This window comes from Simochromis diagramma, unplaced genomic scaffold, assembly GCF_900408965.1.
Source record: "Simochromis diagramma unplaced genomic scaffold, fSimDia1.1 OVJJ01000302.1, whole genome shotgun sequence".
NCBI classification, from domain to species: Eukaryota; Metazoa; Chordata; class Actinopteri; order Cichliformes; family Cichlidae; genus Simochromis; species Simochromis diagramma.
The window spans coordinates 12,481,790-12,501,793 of NW_024386792.1; the positions used below are offsets into that span (position 1 = coordinate 12,481,790).

At 43.9% G+C, this 20,004-nt stretch overlaps 1 protein-coding gene across 10 annotated transcripts in view; it reads right to left on the minus strand.

Annotated features, from left to right (window-relative positions):
* LOC120729125 (nuclear factor 1 X-type-like) overlaps positions 1–20,004 on the minus strand; it is a 109,086-nt gene that overhangs the window by 5,652 nt on the left and 83,430 nt on the right. For 4 of the 10 annotated variants that reach the window (XM_040024586.1, XM_040024589.1, XM_040024588.1 and 1 more), the window contains 10 exons: positions 17,959–18,021; positions 16,987–17,061; positions 16,656–16,779; positions 16,155–16,190; positions 15,653–15,780; positions 14,757–14,831; positions 10,067–10,195; positions 6,793–6,962; positions 4,392–4,539; positions 2,172–2,260 (listed from right to left, as the gene is read on the minus strand). In XM_040024586.1, coding sequence (XP_039880520.1) covers positions 2,172–2,260; positions 4,392–4,539; positions 6,793–6,962; positions 10,067–10,195; positions 14,757–14,831; positions 15,653–15,780; positions 16,155–16,190; positions 16,656–16,779; positions 16,987–17,061; positions 17,959–18,021 — 1,037 coding nt within the window. Of the gene's footprint in view, positions 1–2,171; positions 2,261–4,391; positions 4,540–6,792; positions 6,963–10,066; positions 10,196–10,236; positions 12,163–14,756; positions 14,832–15,652; positions 15,781–16,154; positions 16,191–16,655; positions 16,780–16,986; positions 17,062–17,958; positions 18,022–20,004 lie in introns of those variants that run through there. The other 6 variants (XM_040024587.1, XM_040024591.1, XM_040024593.1 and 3 more) reach the window with 6 other exon arrangements.

Consider the following 20,004-nt stretch of genomic DNA (forward strand, 5'->3'; position numbering starts at 1 on the left):
ATTGCTGTTCTGTCATGGGCAACCAGTTTACATGTAAGGTGATCGTCCTGATATGCCTCTGCTCTGTGGGCCAGAGTCGGCTCAGGCTACACTGTAAAACTACGGAGGGCAGCTACTCTGGGGATCCAGTTTCTGAGTTTGATAAGACGGCAGAGCGAAGGCTTTGGCACAGACCGAGCTGTTCTGGCTGCCTCTGACATTCCACAGGCCTCGGCCCGGTGAGAGCAGAGACTCACGGCACCTTCGACAGCAAACTCTGTCCCCCCCACCCCACAAAAAAAAAATCAGAAAACCCAGAGAAAGTTTCAAAACCCTTAAACCTCCATCTATTCTCCACCACTCTACCTTACTTTGGTGTTTGAAGATAATTCCTCCTCCTGGCTCCAACTTCCTCTAACCCCCTTCTTTTTCCCCTCTCTCACTTACTCTGGCTTTCTCAGTGTAATCCTTGGCAGTGGAAAGTGACCCCCCCACTCCCACCCTCACGCCCCCCCTCTTCAAGTCCAAGTTCAACTGCCTATGACATCATGTCTCGTTGCTGCGGGCAACCAGACAGCCAGGACGTGACTGTGGAGTGCAGCGAGCTTCAACTAACCCCCTCTCTCTTTTTTCCCTCCCATTCTCTCAGTCCCTCTTACTTTTCCATGCTTGCCGCCCCCCCACCGCCCAACTCTCTCTTCCTCCTGCATAGCTAAGGTTTCACCACCAGAGAGCTCCTCAGACCAGCTTTTCTCTACTTATTGCTCTGACGGCAGTGGGAAGACACTCTCTCCTTCTGTCTTGGCTAGTTGGCTAGCAGGCACCAAGGCGGGCTGGCAGGACTATCGTCTGAACCTCGCCATATGCCAGAGAACAGCAGGATAGGCAGAGACCTCTGTTACTCACTCTGGCTGACACTGTTGCTGACCTACTAGGCTCAGTAACTGGGAGCATTTGCCCAGGTTCTCGCTGTGTTTGCTGTAAACCCGGCAGAAATGTTCAAAGTGGACATTTTTCAATAATGTTTGATAAGCAATTGCTGGAGATAATAAGCATTTTGAACAGATGTAAGCTGTTGTAAAAGCCCTGTTGTTTTTAGGAGGGAAAATGAGGGGCAAGAGATTTGGCACAGAGTTGAAGTGTATGTGCATATGCGCTAACACACATTTGGATGGTGTTTGAATCTCCCCTCGGTGCCAGAGCTACATCTGTAGGAGAGTGGTGCAGGTGGGGAGCTTGAAACTAGTAAAGGGAGCAGCAGGAGGAGCGAGAGGGAGAGAAAGAGAGAGAGGGTGGGCTGCTGATGCACAGGGGAGTGAAGGAGGGGGTTAAGCAGAGCTGTGCCGAGGAGGAATGCAGATTGTTTCCATGTGTGGGGAGGACAGGACAGCCGAGTTGGCTGCAGGCAGGTGCGGTTAGCCCCTAATGAGAAAAGTTGTGTTGGTGATGGAGTAGGCCCAAGACACTACAGCCCAGTGGCAGAGCACAGCCAAAGCTAAAAAACCACAATGTAGTGCACTACTGGCCTCACACGCTGCACTAATGCACACTGTGGGGCCTTGCAGAGATAAATCAACACTGCTGGAGCTGAAACTAACTGGCACTGCTTACAGTCACTGTGGGGAAGCTACTGTGGTATCAGCACTGTAAACCAATACTGAAACTAAAGGCCTTGATACATGGGCAACACTTTATTAAAATGTAGCTGAGCAAATGCGCAAACAGTTGATGGACAATATCTGTTAAACGTTGAAAGCTTATAAAACGTTTATAAACTAAGCTTGAATCCATGTCCGTGACAGCTGAACAACCCGATAAAAACGGTACGATACTCACGCTAAACTGCTGACCCTGAGTAGAGACGGTGTGAGGAAAAAGGTATGATTGGCTTTCCGCAATATTTATATCATTTATGCTGCTGGGGTCGTGTGCTGAATAACTGATCGTAGCACGTTTTCGGTGCACAGCCATTATCTGAGTATTGCCTCTGTATCACGGTCTTCACCCTGAATGTCATGCTTGTCCATTTAAACCATGGAAAGTTGTATGTGTGCACAGGACTGTGCAGCGTTAGGCTTGCAGCGGGTGGTGAGGGAAAAGGAAGAAAAAGACATAAAACAGAGGGGGAGGAGGAGGAGGAGGGAGAGGTGGATATGTGGATGTTAATTAAATGAGGGAGGTTGGCGGGGTACCTGGGTCTGCTGGGGGATATTCAGAAAGTTGTCCCGTGTTCCGATGCCGACAAACCGGTTGGGAGCTGTGGAGCCTGGCGTGGAGTATGCTATAAACAGAGAGATACAAGTGTGTACATGCTTTTACACACACACATACACACTCAAATTTCTATATATTTAATCTACACTACTATAAACCTGCTTAGGCTCTTGCAGTATATCTGTCAAATAAACTGGTGGGAAAGGGTCAGGGATACTGATTCTGTATTAGTCACATGGGTGATTTGTTCATGCTGTGGACAGGTTCACTGTTATTCAACCTAACCATTTAATCTGTGGTTAAGAAGGGGGCATAATGTAATGATTAGTGCTAACATGGAGAAGCCTTCTGTTAGCCACAGACGCTCCTCAGCAGCCCCTGGCCTCAATAACAAGCCACAGTGATCACAGAGAACCACCAATGATTCACTGTAGACTTGATAAAAAGTTGGTCTATGGAGGAACTGTACTCATCATCACTGCTCCTTTTGCATTTAACAGGTTCACAGGAGCATCTTGCCTACACAGTGACACCACTAAAGAATGCCACAGGATCAAATTTAGGGCAGTTGTGCTCACTGGACTCCAACATGAAGGCTGAGTAAAATCTTTACTGTGCATGGCTTGAGTGAGTTGAGGGGATGGGAATGTGTAGGGGTGACAGCGACAGGGCTGGAAACTGATGCATGACTGAGGGTGAGAGTGTACCGTGTGTGTGTGTGTGTGTGTGTGTGTTTCATGGCTGTAATTAAGATATCTTGAGAATTAAAGACAAAATTAGAGGGGAAAGAAAAAAAATACACTGATAACAGTCACTGGGATGAGAAAAGAGACGGAAAGTACGATATTTATTTATATAGATTTTCATATAAATAAATAAGAGTGACATGTTAATCTGTGAGAGCTGGAAGGAGGGAGGGGAGAAAGACTTGATAGGACAGGAAGAGGAGAAAAAGTTCAAACAAAAAGAGGAGAAGGTGCCCCCGTTGCTCCATCCAGTGCCCCCTCTTGGTGTGCCTCTCCCATGGCCCGACTCTCGTGCTGCACCTGTCTGGGTGGAACCAACCAAAGCCTCACCACTCTCTGCCGACACTCCTTTCTCCCACTCCCCCGGTATAGCACTAATTAGATAAGTTTGATTAGATTTCATCATTCATGTTTAGAGAGATGGGTTGTTGTTCTTGTTATACTGTGATTTTCATGTTTTTTGTTGTTCTCAATTTTTAATTGTTGTGAGATTTGTGTGAAGGTGGCAAGGGGATTGGGTGGGTAAAGTGGGGCATGATGTTTTTTGGAGTCCACGCCAACTGCCCTAATTTTGTTCCCTTAAAAAGAAAAAAAGAAAGGAAAAAGAAACAAAGAAAGGAGGGTGTGATATCAAATAAAGTAGAAAGCAAAAAACGAAATGAGAGAAGGGGGTAGATTGTATTGCTGCTGTCACAGACAGACATGCAAAGTCTGCATTGATCAAAGGCTTGCAGCTACAGAGGCAACGTGCACAGGGCCCTGCTCTGCTCTGCTCTTCCAAACTACAAAACACATGAAAAAGAAGGGAGAGAAACTACACTGCCTCTTGTGGTGCTAGCAGGAAACCCAACACCAGAGAAAGAAAAATAGAGAAAAAAGACTTCAGGATAGGGAAAAGTAGGAGGTTAAGGTGGTTTGCAAAGACATGAAGAGAGAAAAGGAGACTGAATTTCAGAGGAAGACAGAGAAAGCGATACAAAGGAACCTGACAAGGGATCTCTGGTTTGGCAAAGGCGTGGCTTCTGCCTTCTCAAAATCGGTTCTTGCTGGTTCTGTACAGCAGAGTATATTGGCAGTCGATAAGCTGATAGGAGAAACAGGACTGAAGCTCTCGGGGCTGCTGAGTGTTTGAGTAGATTCCATCTTACTGGTTAACCTGAGTGGAAACTATACCAGTAGCCATTGTAGGAGCCCCAAACCTGTGCATTTCCAGGAGTTAAACCAGAAGCTTGCACTGCACATAAATACTGGGACTTCTATGATGGCTACGTCTTTTCTAGCCTAAAAAACTTCATCTGGTATTGGGATACATAAAATTTGCTGCCAGGTAGGGGCTAACAAACCTATGAGGGCCTAAAATTGGTTCGGACTGGTTTCTAAAAAAAAGTCTGTGGGGAATATGGGGTATTAATAGTGGTCTGTGGGGAGGAGTGGGAGTGGGGAGTGACTTACACGGAGATGCGGGTGAGCTGAGTCCGCCGTCAGTCGGCGTGCTGATGGTTTTAGAGTCGGGCATGGGGAGGGGCACAGGGCGAGCCACCGGGGGTGGCGGGGGCAGCAGGAAGGAGCCCGGCATTTTGCTCTGGCCACCTCCATTAGGCTGCAGATGGACCATACAGACAGGGTGAGCAGGACACACCCCGAGAATATACAGTATATAGGAAGCCAGACACACACGTACAACACAAAGTCACACAGACAGAGCCCCATTTAAATACTGGAGACTCATATACAGACAAAACCATACAGAATCCAAACAGACAGACTAAAACACACCCATACTTGCACACAGGGTTGAGGGAGACTCACACAGCTTTAAGACAAAACAAAAAAATATTGCAGTCTGGTCAAAAGTAGTGAAAAAAATAAGATGTGGAAAAGTGATGAACATCGTCACACACAGGGGGAGAAGAAAAACTGAGTTTTCCATGAGGGACAGTGAGGGATTGTTAAGGGAAGTCGTTGCGGCGCAATGTAAGAATTTTAAAAAGAAGGAGAAAATCAGCAATGTGTACAAGATGTCTTGGTGCTTGCGTGCCTGTCCATCGTGTAGTGCAGATGCAATAAAAAAATATGTTACTGTTTCTTTAGAGTGTGAAGTAACGTGAACAAAGGATAATAGGTCATGAAAAAGGGCTTGAGGAAGTTAATATAAAAAGCCAAGTTTGCAGTAGAGGTTTACAGTAGTACCTTATTTAATGTGTCAGAATAGTTCAGAAATACCTCTGAAAGACCAGCTGCATGCTCTGTTTTGCTGATTGTATCTGTAGCTTTCAGCACAGTGAGTATGGGATTGTTATTGGGGAGCTCATCTGGGTATCACCCTTTACTAAAGTTTCACCTAATTAGACCCACAGCACTTTAAAAAGGCTCAGCTGTGTCCCAAAAATCCCCCCTTCAGCTTCTGCAATGAGTTTCTTCTCCATCTACAGCTGCACACTAGCTCCCACAGCTTGGTGTGTTTCAGTAATCATCTTTTAAATCCTTCTGCAGTGTGACTTTTTTTTTTTTTTAGCATTTTACTCTCATATACATAAATGCTAAATAAATAACTATTATTCGATTATCTATTATTATCTATTATACTATTATCTATTAACTATCTGCCACAACATTAAAACCACGGGCCTAGTACCGTCTACGTCCCACTCATGCCAGCAAAATAGCAAATCCAGATCTAGACCTCAGAAACTGTTCTGTGTAATAAGGGAGCTGAAAGCTGTAAGTCCTGTAAGTTAAAAAGTGGAGCCTCCATGGATCAAACTAGTTTTTTACATCCCACGTAGACTGAATTGAGATCTGAGGAGTTTGGAGGTGAAGTCAGCACACTGAACTCTTTGTCATATTTGTCAAACCATTTCTGAACAATATTCATAGACGTCATCCACACGATCCAAGATGTCCCAGCAGACCGCCACACTGCCTCCGCCAGCTTGCCTTATTCCTGTCGTGAATTGTCAAGAGACTGACACACATCTGGCCACCTTCTTCCATGGTCTAGCTCTGAAGCTCACATATATCCCAACATTTATATACCAGGTCCATTGTAATCCAATAATAAATAATATTCAGTTCACCTTTCACCGGTTTACATATTGTGGCTCGTTGGTGTATATTACTCGGTCTCAACGGCACACATTATGCCAAGAAAATTATCATGGCATGCTGCGAAGGGGCATGTACCTCTAGAGAGAGTTTTGGAGAGTAAAGGAATGTCACAAAGGATGACAGTCAATAAATCACTACTGGAGCACAGATGTAGTCTTTAAATATCTACTTCTGGTTTCTTCCAAGGATACTCTCCAAACAAAATTAATCTTGATCTGTCTACAAATCTGGTCTCGCCAAAGCTTTCAGCCTTGCTTCTCTAAAGTAAACGTTTAACCCAGTGCATACCTACAATATGGCCGGCCACGCTACAAAGGCTTCTGTTCCTGACAGACCCCTCCCCATCTGAACATTTCAGACAGGCATAATCTTCCAATTCTGGGAGAAGGCATGGCATTATATTATATTGAGCCTGTGATGAAAATGTGCTCTGGCGTCTTCCCCCATAATTTCCTCCAGCTGAGTTTTTTCTGATTAAGCACATCTGGCCCCCTCCTCCTGTTGATTTGCCCTGCGACCATCCCTGGTGGAGCCGTTTCACTTCATAAAGATTGGTCTGTATGCAGGTTTTGGCTTACTGCACCTTCTGTGTATTTACTTGTTTGCACTACATCCTCTTCAGTAACTTCCATTAATAAATACACCAGTTTTAATAATATTTCATAGTAGTTTGTTTTCCAAACTAATGTAGCACACCATCCTTCAGGCACTGCTCCTCCTTTTGCAGGATCCATAGAAAACTTACCTGTGCGCTGGGCTGGCCTGTGCCGTCGGTGCAGACAAACTGCACAAACTCCTTAAGCGGGTCCTGGTGGTGATGGTAGCGTATGGTGGGGTGGGTGAAGTACGGGCTGGACTGCTGGATGATAGAGGAGGAAGGGAAGTGCAGGGCTGAGGCTGAGGCACGGGGACTCCCTGAGAAGAAAAGGAGATAGGAGAGAGGAAAGGAAAGGGGAGGAGGAAGAGAAACATAAAAAGAAGAGAGACCGAAAGTGGAAAACAAATGCAGTGAGCTTAAGGTCATTCTGTTGTATTTCTACACGTATACGGCACACTATGATAGAGAGTACATGAACATGCACACCTACGACACCTACGCTAACATGAACATGCATATATTTTAACTAAGCGCTAAGACAGCTGGCATCAACGTCCAAGTTGTCATTTAGGCCCCATTATTGTCCTAACGCAGAAAATAGCTGTGACACTCTTGTGGTTGACTGACTGAAGCTGTTTCTGCTTACAAATGACTGGCATTATCCCTGGCTATTGAGCAACATCTGGTCCCATTCATTTTATAAATCAGCCCACTAGATTTCTCTGTACCTCTGGTAAGCCTGGCATCACAACACATGCACACACACAGTTTCACAGCCACATAAACGCTAGTGTGTTACAGTATTTTCTGCCTTCTGCTCCCTCTTCATTTCTCTCTCTCACCCACACACACACACACACACACACACAAACTGCTCGGGTATGACAGAGTCACACTCACACACGGACACACACACTGGGTTTTTCCACTTTTGTTTTATTGCTTGTCAGTGATGTGTAATCAATCAGCAGCGTATCCTTGCTGTGCGGTTCTGCCCAGTAGTTTGAAGCTTGAGAGTGAATCTCCCCTCTGCTCCCAACCGACCACAAAACACCTCCCAGAGACATTAGTCAGCCAGCCAGCCAACCACACACACACACATTCACAATCTAGGCTCCACTGTCTGTCCTGTCTGCTGTGATTCTATGGCTTTGGCAATTTGGCACACCAAACTAAAGAGGCAAGCTGCTAGGTGAGGGGAGTCTGGCGTACAAGCATCTGTGATTATGTCTGTCACCTACTATCTCTTGTGGATACTGTACTCACAAAGTGAAGTTCAAAGTTTCCATGTTTGGTGAAACTGATGTTCAAGCCTTTTTGTGTCAGCACCGTGCCTGCGCGTTCTCTTTTGTGTGTGTGTGTTTCCATGTCAGTATGTGTAGTTTTGTAGTGTATGCATATGAATGGGTTGCCATGTCTGGCGCAGCTTGCGTGTGTCTTTTTACATACAGTATATTGTTGTGTGTCTGTGTGTAATCGCTGCCACAATGGCCGACACTCCAGACTAATATAATCAGGCAACAGTTAATCTGGCAGCTCTCCATGTGAGTCTGGAGCCAAAAACAGGACGGAAACCATCTCGCTCGTACCCCTGAGCAGCCACACTCGCTAGACCTATACACCAAGAGTTAACAGCTTCAACCCATCCAAGGCAAACCATGGTTGATAACTGCTTTCCCCCCCTATTCCTTTCTAGCCCCATCTCTCTTTTCATCCCCCTCTCCTTCCCTCCCTCCCGACATCCTCCAGTCTCTTTATAGAACCAAGGCCTCCGAGGGACATTCCATTTGGATGGCAGCCATTTTAGCACAGAGAGTCCTCCACAAGAGTGTAAATTTACACACACACGCTTGTGTGCATCAGTGTGTACGTGCACAAACGCACCACGACACAATCTCTCTACGCCGCCTCATTACAGCCTCTCTATTACATGAAAACCTTTGGCCAACTGTCTAACACACAAACACACACAGACATACATACACGCAGTTTGGAGAGTGCATGAAGTTAGTTGAGAAACAAAGAAAGCTGAGCTAGTCCCTGACACCTCGTGCGCAAAACAGGAGGAAATTTTAGAAATCAATTCAAAATTCAATCTGGTGTTTTGGATTCTTTAGATGCTATGAGACTGCTCTGAGCAGATAAACAACTTGGCTTAATGCTGCCAGATCCAGTCAGGACTATATTATCTAAATATACTTTGGGGAGCTCCGCAAGTAAAATTCAATACGTTTCAACATGGAGGGCAATGAGTCCAAATGACCTTTACATGGCAGGTCTGGTTTGGCAGCGGACCAATCCATCCCTTTGAGAGACAAATGGAATGAGAGGGAGCGACAGGGAGAGGAGGACATATTTATTCTTTTGAAAAGTGAGACCAGTCTGCGGGGACTTGTTGGCAAACTTGAGATCCTGGAGACTTCGGGAATTCTCTGACTCGAGATGAACAAACCATGTCGGTTACCCTATAGGACTGAAAAGCTCTTACGAGGACAACTTCCCCTTAGCGCCTTTATTAAAACAAGACCTTGGAAACACTGGAGGTTACTTTGAGAATTTTACCCGCTACACTGTACACCTGTGCAACTACATGGGTTCAAACACTTTATCAGTTCCCTTGCTGGCTTCTAAGTTGTTATGAATCTCTTTAATCTGCATTTGTGCCTGAGAACTAACAAACATATCTTTTAAAGAACAAAAATACAACCTCAGTGTAAGTCTAAATGTAAAAAGAAGGAAAACCAAACAAAGAAGCACTGGCTGGCTCTAATGTGCACTATAGCAAAGGCAGTGTCACTACAGATACTGGTTCTTTGCTGTCTTTGGCTTTTTTAATAAATTCAAAAATATATATTTTCACTTTCACTTGATTGATTGCTCCATATGGTGGTAAGTTTACATATCCAGTCAAGGTCATTATTTCAGAGTGAACAGCTTTGTCAGTTTAAATGCAAGGCTTCTACAATCGTTACAACAAAATGCATGAAGCAGTAAGATGAGAGGCAAATCAGTCACAAATGCATGGATGCAGCACTGGTACCATGCGATGGTAATATTATAAACACAGGCACAAAGATGGTGGTAAAAATGGATGGATGGAGAGAGGCTGAAAGAGAGAGAGAGGAATTTATGCCAAGCCGTGATGATAGCAGTAACACTGAACAGGTGAAACTCTGCAGGCATATTGCTTCTCAGCAGTTGCAACTGTAAGACTGGAAAGTTTTGTTTGCTTTCTCAGCAAGTACGTTTTGGATTTTTATTTTCAGGCACATGATAGCTGAATTTATTTTGTCTCCGGACGAGTTTGGGGGGAGTAAATACTGCAATCTAGGATTTGACACTCCCTTTCCTTCTCTCTCTTTTTCAGATTTAAAGGGGGAGGGGAAAGGTTGAGTTGTTGGGGTCATGGCAGGGCTCTCACCTGGTCTCACTCCTGCCAGCACAGGCAGCGGGTGGTGTGTGAACGCCATGCGGGGAGACCTCGTCTGGGAAGTCAGGGCGTTGAAATCAAACTTCCCCGGCTTCTTAAGTGAACCAGGCGAGGACAGTCCTGGCGAAAAAAAATGGGATCAACAAAAAAAAAAAAAAAAAAAAAAAAGTGGGGGTAAGAGGGAGGAAAAGAGAGAGGTTGTTTTAATCAACAAAATGTTGCTTATTTGACTGGCTACACTAAAAAAAAAATCAGTTTGATTCCTATTGAAGGGGACTTGAACAGTGACGACTTTCTTATTAGATTGTTTAATTTTCTCATTGGTTGATGGCAGTGCATTGTTGTCCCCCTGTCCTTTCTGGCTGTAGGCCATTGACTCGCTTGAATGAGTCTGTCAGAGGACTGCAACCACAAAACATAAAGATGCTCAAAAGACCAGAAGATTTTTCCCTTTTTTTCCTAATCCTATTCTGTAATTATTAATTCAGAGACACACTTCAGGATTCCCAACTACCAGCTTTGGCCTGAGTAATATTTCATAACCTAAGTGTGTGTCTTCAAAGGAAAAAGGGAGAAAAATACCTAAACCCAAACTGAATCTGGGCTTTTTGTTTTAGTGCCAAAAAACATCTGTAGCTATAATAATCTCTTCTGTGCCACTGTATGTTTTTTCTGTCTCATCTCTTTCTGTTTCTCTCTCTCTTTCAGGTGCCAACTGTAGCGTTTTTGTGTACGAGCACGGCCACCATACAGCCAGAGTCAGCTAGCTGTGGTCTGGCTTCAGCAAAGCTCACAGGCTGGCTGCACGAGAAGACAGCTTCATTCAGAAATAGCACACACTGTACAGTATGGACACGGCAGCTGCTGAGTGCGAAAGACAAGCAGACGGACAGAGAGAGGAGACAGAGGGAGAGGAGAGGGAGAACGAGAGAGGCGAGAAGAACGTGGGAGACATGAAAATATGTGAGGGAGCAAGGGAGCAAGAGAGCAAAGCGGAACCTGTGAAAAATGCAGAAGCGTCTTTTTCTTTATTGCATTGCTCTGACAACACGTATGAAATTGGAATGTCATAAGATGTTTAGTATGGTTATTATCTCTCGCGAGCACACACTCACACCCGTCTCAACACACTTGAAAGGCCGCCTTATTTAACTGCTGAAACAATAGACTAATTTCTTCTTCTCTAAGTTTTCTTCTAATCTTCCTAACAAGTGAGTGGTGCGACACTGTTCTCTTTTTAAACTTTTTTAGACTGTTGTTTTGTAGTCTATTTCTGTGGCCCCTCCGCATCAAACAAGGCATTAAATATGATTCCTCCTCAGTTCTCCAGCTGGAGACGTGTGAAAGTCTATGGGAGTGTGGGGGCGTGCAAAACCTTCCCTCCCTGTGTGAAAGAGTTAAGTCTCAAGCAGGTGGGAGTGAATATGTGTGAACCATTTATGTCTTTAGCAGACATATAACCCCCCCACCCAAATGTAGCGGGAGTCTGGGGGCGTATTGTACTGTCAGACAGATTCCAAGCATGAAAACAACCCCGATCCCACTTCTGACACCAGCAGTTAGCAGTGATTGCTATGACACTGTCACACTGGTGGGAGAAAGGTGGAAATAAGAGCAGACTGCTGAGACTGAAAGACAGAAAGGCACCGGAGGGGAAAGCTAGGAAAAGCCGAGATTTAGAGGAAAGTGTAAAAACCAGAACCTTGTGGATTATACAATTATATTTTCAGAGAAGCAATCTTGTAGGTTTTCATTTAAGAAGTAAAAAAATGAATCCAAATTATAGAAATGAAAGCCAGGATCCACAGAGAGGATCAGATGAAGACTGACATCTGTATATATAGGAAGTTATAGCAGTGTCGTAAACAGCAAGGGACTGGAAAGACAATATTTTATTACTTCAGAGGCTATGCAATGGTCTGATCTGGCACGTGTGCATGTGTGCGTGTGTGTGTGTGTGTGTGTGTGCCACAACTGCACTGTTTCCTCTTCTGGCAAGCCTTAGTATTTCACTGGCAACCAATCAAGCGTTCCCATGATGACCCTTCTGTCTCTTTGCACTAACAGGCCTGCCACCAGATGCGCCTCTGAAGAACACACAGACGCAAACACACACATATTCATGCACTCACACACAGTTGGAAAAGACAGGAGATAGTGGTTTAAAGAAGTAAAGGAAAGTTGGGGAATTCTCCTCTCTCCAGTGATTTAAGACACATATGTCCAAAACCTAAGTCCAGCCGTATCCCTCCAAGGGCTTGTAACACTTAACTCAAAGAACCAAGCAAAGCTCCCACCACCACAAGTCTCTGGTGTCTTAGGAAAAATTTGCGATCATTTGGAACTAATATGAAATCGTGGTTGTTTCGATCGCTTCCACTAACCTCCCCCAACCCTCTATGCCCCTGTGGAGCAGATGTCTCCAGCATCCTCATGGATCCCAAGGCTACACATACATTGAAACACCATCTGGGACCACGCTTCAGCTGTGCAAGTGTGTGTGCGTGCGCATGTGTGTCTAACTGATATCTGTATGTAGCTGTGTTTGTGTGATCTATTTGAATCTGTCTTCATACATCTCTGGGTGCCTTTGATTGTGTGGGCTCTGTTGGTTATAGTGGAAGTCAAGAAGAGTAAATGGTGCTATGGACAGGCTGCGAGGTGCACCTGTGGGGTTCCTTTGTTTGTTTGTGTGTGTGTGTGTGTGTGTGTGTGTGTGTGTGTGTGTGTGTGTGTGTGCCTGCTTGTTTGTATTCCCCCACCTGAACAGGAAATCCCAAATGAGCTTTGCCTGTGGCAGGTGGAATATTTTATTAAATAGACACAGACTACCAAATATCACACATTCTCCCCTTCGTGCTTCTTGTGCTAGCCACAATTTAAAATGATTACCAAATCCACAAAAAAAAGCCCGTCAATTACAAAAGCTTTTGGCTTTTCAATTTTTCGCCTGGATTTTGTAAATTAATTGGGCAAATGGTCCAGATTTGCATGCAACTCTACACATTTATTTGCCAAACTCATTAGGAAGTGTACAAGGCTGTTTGCTGCACTGGATAGTAAGGGTGTCGATATACACACACACACACAGACACACAGAGGAAGTGAGAGCAAGTGAGAGAGGAAAAAGCTGGGAGGTAAGGCTCTGGTGCGCTAAGGCGTGCAGGAACCTCTGCTGTGGCTCTGATGAGCAGCCTCTTAATTACATTTACAGCTAAGTAGAGCAGGAGCAGGAGAGCAGACGCTGAGGCTCGAGTGAGAGTAGTCTGGGGCAAAACCTAACCAAGGCTCTTGGCTTCTCTAGTTCACACCGTGATAACCCCTGTCTCTCATTAGCTCTCACCATTTGATTACCAAAGTCATCTTCTCTCCTCTCTTCTGTTTTGCACCACCCACTTTTCCTTTTACACTTGCCTAATTTCTGGTTCTCTTGCCGCCTTTTCTCCTCTGACATGTTTTCCCTCCCCAGGGCTATTCCTGCTGTACACATTTTCAATTAGACAGAAGGGACGCAGGGAAGAAGGGCTGAAGGGAGAACTAGGGAGCAAGAGGAAGGGTTTTACACCTCTGATCCACAGAAGAGTCCTAATGAGGGATTTGAGGCAAGGGAGGGATGGAGCAACAGAGAGATGGAGGCAAGGCAGACACCTGAACACCTGCAGGGGTGGGGAGTATGATAAGCGCGTGTATTTAAATGTGTGAACGTCTGCATGTGAGGGGGGTTGTAAGTGTGCGAGTCCCAGTATGGGGTGGTCGTCTATGTACATTGCGCTTGTGTGTGGGTGTTTATGCATATGAGTGAGTCACTGTGCAAGTGTGTGAGTGCCAGAGTGGGTGCAGCCACTGAATATGCCTGCTGGTGTTGTCAGTGTAAGTCTGGTGAAATCTGGTGAAATCAGTTAGTTAAATGACGCTATTGTGCACATTTCCAGCTCCATGTGTATTATCCTGGACTCTACTAGGGTGGCTTTGCATGATTTACAGTTCAAAATAATGCTTTTTTATCTTATACTCACCCTCATTTCATCCACTGACTAAAATAAAACAATTTAGCTCCCTACCACCTCCAATTAAGCCAAACCTCTTCCAACTGGCTTTGTCAGTTTAAATATGCTCAAAGCTGAGCATATTAGGGATATCTACTCTCACAAAAAATGAGCTAAGGGGAAGAAAAAAATTGTCTAAAACAGAACAGTTGGCTCTTTTGGCTCACACGGATTATTTGCACACAGACTGATCAAATTATATGGAACTTTTCCCATGTTTAATATGACCCTCCACCATAGTAACACTATATAAATATGACAGAAAACTGGATATTCCCTTACAGTCCTGGCACTTTACACCACAAAAAATGAAACTTTCATCAGCATCATTGACATCAGTTAGTAAACAGCTAAACACAAATGAAAGTTTTACACACTTTTAGCACGCTATAGTTGTCCTCCCCACATTTATGCAACACACAAACACACATAATGTGTGTATAGCTATATAGATATCTATCTATCTATATATATATATATTTTATACACACACACACACACACACACACACACACACACACACACACACACACACACACACACACACACTTATACATACACACAGAGGAATGACTGAGCTACATAAAAGCTGATAAATAGTAAATAAATATGAGTGTAATCAATGTTGTTCTAACCATGGTAAGGAAACTGCACGCCATCGTTTTCATGTTTTATCTTCCTCTCCTGCACACTCGCCAAATGGTGCTGCACTGAAAGTCAAGAAGGGTATTGTTAACAATGAGATAGGGGAAGAATAAGAGAAAAAAGAGGAGAAGATAGATAGACAGGAGAGAGAGAGAGTTAAGTGTGAGCATTTGTGTATGATGGAGGTTGTGAATCACTGATAATTGACAACACATCAGGTAAACTGTATGCATGATAGTGGCGTTAAGGTGAGGGTGAGAACATATGAATGCTTGAAGCAAAGTGACCAAGAAAGGGGTTCAGGTATTGAGGAGGTAGAATAAAGAGCATAATGTCCAGAGCTAAATGACACAAGTATTACTACCAAAACAATGGAGACACTAAACTAAAATATTTGGTGCATTTAGCAGCATCCTTGATCATGTATCATTGTCATTTTTATTATTCATCTCTCTTGTATTAGGCATTTCTGTCATATGCGAGACATGTGACTTTAAACATTTTCTGTTTCAAGGTTACATATTTTATATTCACGTGTTTGAGTATATGGTTTGACACCAAACTTTTAAATACAAACAGATCCTAGTCAAACACAGCCATTGTTTTCAATAATATATTAACTAAGCATGAGCAAATTAACTACTGTGTGTATCTGTAAGTAGAGTGATCAGACTGTGCCACAGAACCTTAAGAAAGGTGAGTGGAGGTGTATGAGTGGTCTCCAGGGCTGAGTACATCACCACAGTGACAGCAACAGATTGCGGTAGGGAGAAGTGACAAAGTCAGATGGAGGGATCAGTTTGGACTCGGGGGTGCAAATCAGGCAGAAAGTGCAAAAGCTTCATGATGCTTCAAGGGATAGGTGTGGGGTGGGGTAGGAGGGTACCTGATTCCATGTCATTAGGCCACGCACTGGACTGGGAGGAGCTGGCAGCAGGCGAACGCCCAGGGTAGAAAACATCATCTGTGGGGCTCTCCAGCTCGCTATCATCTAAGGACTTCCGCTTAGTGGAGCTGCAGACACGAGAGGATATTTGGTGGTTGGAGTAAAAGTGGAAGGGATAAATGGAGAGAGTGAGAGCAGGTAGGATTGTTTTTAATAAAAATATATGATGGTAAGGACAACACCTAGCAGAAGTAAGAACTTTTCATATAAACAGACTTTTTTTTTGCATTTTAGGGGAAACAAAATCACAAAGTCTTGGAGCAGACAAAGCACAATGAATGTCAAAACTGTGAATGGAAAAGGAAGAAAGAGAAGGCAAAGTCAGAAAGTAGAGGCAGTCACACACGACTTTCTGAAAGTGTTTGTGCGTGCTTTCCTGTGCATGTGTCTCGCCAAGTTGTATCTTTTATATTTTTTAGATGAAGCTCAGGTTTATAACTACCTCCTTGGAAGGTTTGCGTACAACTCCACCTCAGACCTAAAGTGACAGCAGATGACAGAGGTAAGAAGATAGAAAGAAAAGGTTAAGAAAGACCCAAAGAGTAAAAAGCAGAAAGAGACATCACACATTCATAAAGACAAGAGCAGCTAGCTGAGAGACATACACATATATAAAGAGAATCCAAGACTGGGACTGGACTCGTAGTGCATAGCTGCACACCACTCATAACAAGAAACTTCAATGAGATGGTGTACTGTAGCCATCTTTGTGATAACAAGCAATATACGGTTGGTAAATATTACAGTACTGTGATTTCACACTTCCCTCAAGTTTGCCCTTGGCATCACTAACCAAGGCAGAACTGCTAAAGCCACATGGTGGTTTCACCCACTAGACGGTCTACTTATGGTAGACAGCCGTACCTCTCCATGATGTTTCCTGTGCAACGTATACTGTACGTCTGCACAACCTTCACTACTCATGTCTGTGGGGAGTATTTACCTGGTAGAAGGAGGGGAGGTGAGAGAGCGCCGCCCCAGAGCCACCTGGTTAATGTTGTAGTAACTGGGGCTGCTGTCCAGGTCAGCCAGTGAGAAGTTAGGACCCGACGCTGTGGCTACGGGAGCTGACAAGGAGGCAAATATAAAGGGAATGTGGGGAGAAAAGAAAAGGGAAGCGAGAAATATGCCAGCATGAAATAAGAGGATATGCTCAAAATGCTATGCTGCATTGTTGCAGTAGATTTTTTTTCAATGAAGAAACAAATGCATTGTATTGTAATTACTCATGTGCAGGCATTTTGTCTGTGTCGTGATCTGGTTTTTCTACTTACTCTGAGACACTCTGACCAGCTCTGCCACATTCCACACTCCTGAGGTGACAAAACAGTCCTGGAAACTCAGGTGACCTGTACAGATGAGGAAATAATCAAGCTTTTACAAATACACGCAAAAGCTTTGGGAAAAACCCACCTCCCCACACAAAAACACAAAAAAGGTTAAACTGAAACTCAGAAGACTCCATCTCTAACTCTGTTTGCTGAGCAACATCTATGGGAATACGCAATTGAATTACACTGTATGGACTAAAGTATGGGCCCACACCATCGGGGAAAACACCCGAATTCATAGATTAAAGGGTGTAATTTATGAATTCGGGTGTTTTCATTCCCAGCGTCTCAGATGTTTAAAATAAAGCACATAGAAATAAAGAATAAAGCAATAAAGCACAAAGAACAGGTCATCCTTAGGAGCTCACTGAATATAATCCCGGTACTGTAATAGGATGCTGCTGTTGCAACAGGTCAGTTTGAAAAACGTCCCTCCTGTTAAGTCTGGAATTTCATGTTTATACCTAACAGTCAAACTATTCTGCTGCATCAGGACCCTGAAAACGCTGCTGAGCCAGGTAAAAGTTTGAAAACTGTGTTTTTTAGTTTGGAAATTGATTTTTGGAAACTGTGATGTCACAGATTCAATACACCTGTGTTCGATGCCTGATTAGCCTGATGATTTTTCATGTTACAGCCACATGACCAGTTTCTGCAAATCATCCTTGAGTACCAATGGTGAATTCATCTAAAATCATTCAGCAGCTGTTAGCAGCTTTTGTGCAGTTGAATTCTGCCTTTTATCATGCTACTCATCGTCAGTGTATGTGAACAGTCATGTCTTATGCATTTTCAGGTGTTCGGTTTTAAAGCAAAACTAATTAGTGCGGATGAAGCTTGATGAGCTCGGTGAAATTAATTTAACGCTAATTTAAGAGGGTTTGAACATAGGCACGTGCTTGTGCATATACCCACCATTGGGTGGTGGCTTGATGTCTGTGTCCCCTTGTTGGCTGGAGCTGTCTGATTGTCCAGATTCTGCAAAAAGGATAGAGACAGACTAATGGTTATTATCTGATTTGCATGCTTAAGAAACTAATAAAAACATACTGGTAAGCGTGCAACATCTCAATGAATCATAGCTGTGTGTTCATGTTGCCAAGAATGTGATATTTCAGGTGTGAGAGGGAATAAGAGGGACTTACAGTATGTGCTGCGGTATGGTATACATCTTGCGAATGTATGTGCGTGTGAATTCGCACATTTTTGTGTGACAGTGTTGTATCTAAGACTGTTCTCTCCTGTTTCCCTCTGTCCCTCCAGACTTAAGGTGCGATGATTTACACTGTGCTGCTATGCCATTTAGTATCTAACCACGCAATCATATCCCTCTCCCTAATCCTATTTAATACTTTCTTGCTGGTAGGGATTTAGTCTGCGTAAACAGAACACCTTACACACATAACCACACATAACACTCACTCTCAATCTGTTTCTTCCTGTAATTTTTGCTTCATACTTTAATACATGTTGTAATCCTTACAAGAACAAACACATAAATACACACATGCAGATCGAGAGATAACATTGACCAGGCCAGCCTGCTCGTCCAGAGGGATTTGACGCAGAGTATGAAATTGTATAAAATTGAGGCAACACTCGTCCCTTTGAAATAAAATAATAACAAAGAAAACACAAGCGCATAAAACGCAAACCTAACATGTGTGCAGCTGTGCACACCTGTTATGACTGGTCTACTGAGGCTTCATTCACATGATAGTTGGAGTAAAAGTGCAAGTCACAAAGAAAAACACGTGGGTGTTTGAGACCGGTGGCTGAGACCAAGTTCACTTCCTGGACTGGTGTGATGTGGGATACTCATGCCGTTGGCCGTCCATTCAGGCCTAGCTAGGCTTTTGCTAGCTAGTAAGCTAGCTAAAGGAGGTGTTTATCTGCAGGCTGTAGGTGATAACAGAGCACACAGACTCCTGCCAGCAGCACTTGCCTTGCAGCCACACTAAGCCACAGATTACTGAGCAGAAACAATAACAGACCTGTCTCGCTGCCTACGAAGCAGTGCTTATCCACCGAGAGAGGGGCGAGACAGACAAGAGCGAGAATGAAAGAAAGAAAGAAAGAGCACAGAAATGAAAGAGAGCTTCTTTTTCCCCTCTCTTTTCATGCAGAATGTCTCGCTCTTCTGTGTCTCTCACTGGCTGGGTGTAATCCTGGCAGCCATCTTAGAGCTTGGCAGCCATCTTAGCATTGGCGGTAGTGCCACATTCCAGCTAACTGACGGCACTCACTCCAAACATACGAGGCTGCGCCCCCGCCACGCATGCACACAGACACATTCAGACACACACACACACACACACACACACATACACACACGTGAACAAACACTGAGGTACACACGCAGAGTAAACATATATGGTGGCCAATGAAAGCTGTGGAGAAAACAGCCTCACTTCAATGGACTTTTTAACCGTCGTGTAGTATTTCACCGGAGGGCTCTACATTAATGTAAACACTATTTCTCACACTATGCATACGGCGCTTAGATGCAATGGACCGTTACTGTATGAACAATACGCTTTACAGATATCTCACAATCTAATACAGAAAGCATGGCTGCCGCCACGAAGCTGCACGAATTCACGTGTGAGGCATGAATTTTGAAAAACTGTAAAATATCCGAAGCCTCTTTCCTACACCAACATTTCCTTTGGTGGATTTGCTTCAAGAAATCATATTGGCGCATGCAACTTATTATCATGTTTTGTGTGATTATGCATGTCTACTGACATGCATAATCAGTTCTGTGTTTATATTTGCTTCCACAGTTGATTATTTACAGTAACAAGTGTGGCACCTGATGCTCAGTTCTGTTTGTTTAGGATATTAAGAAAGTTACTAATTGAAGGATTATTCTGTAGCCAGTCTGCTCCTGCCACCTGACAGATGTTACAAATAATTGCTGCATAAATGGCAGAAATCACAATCGGTGTTTGTTTTTTT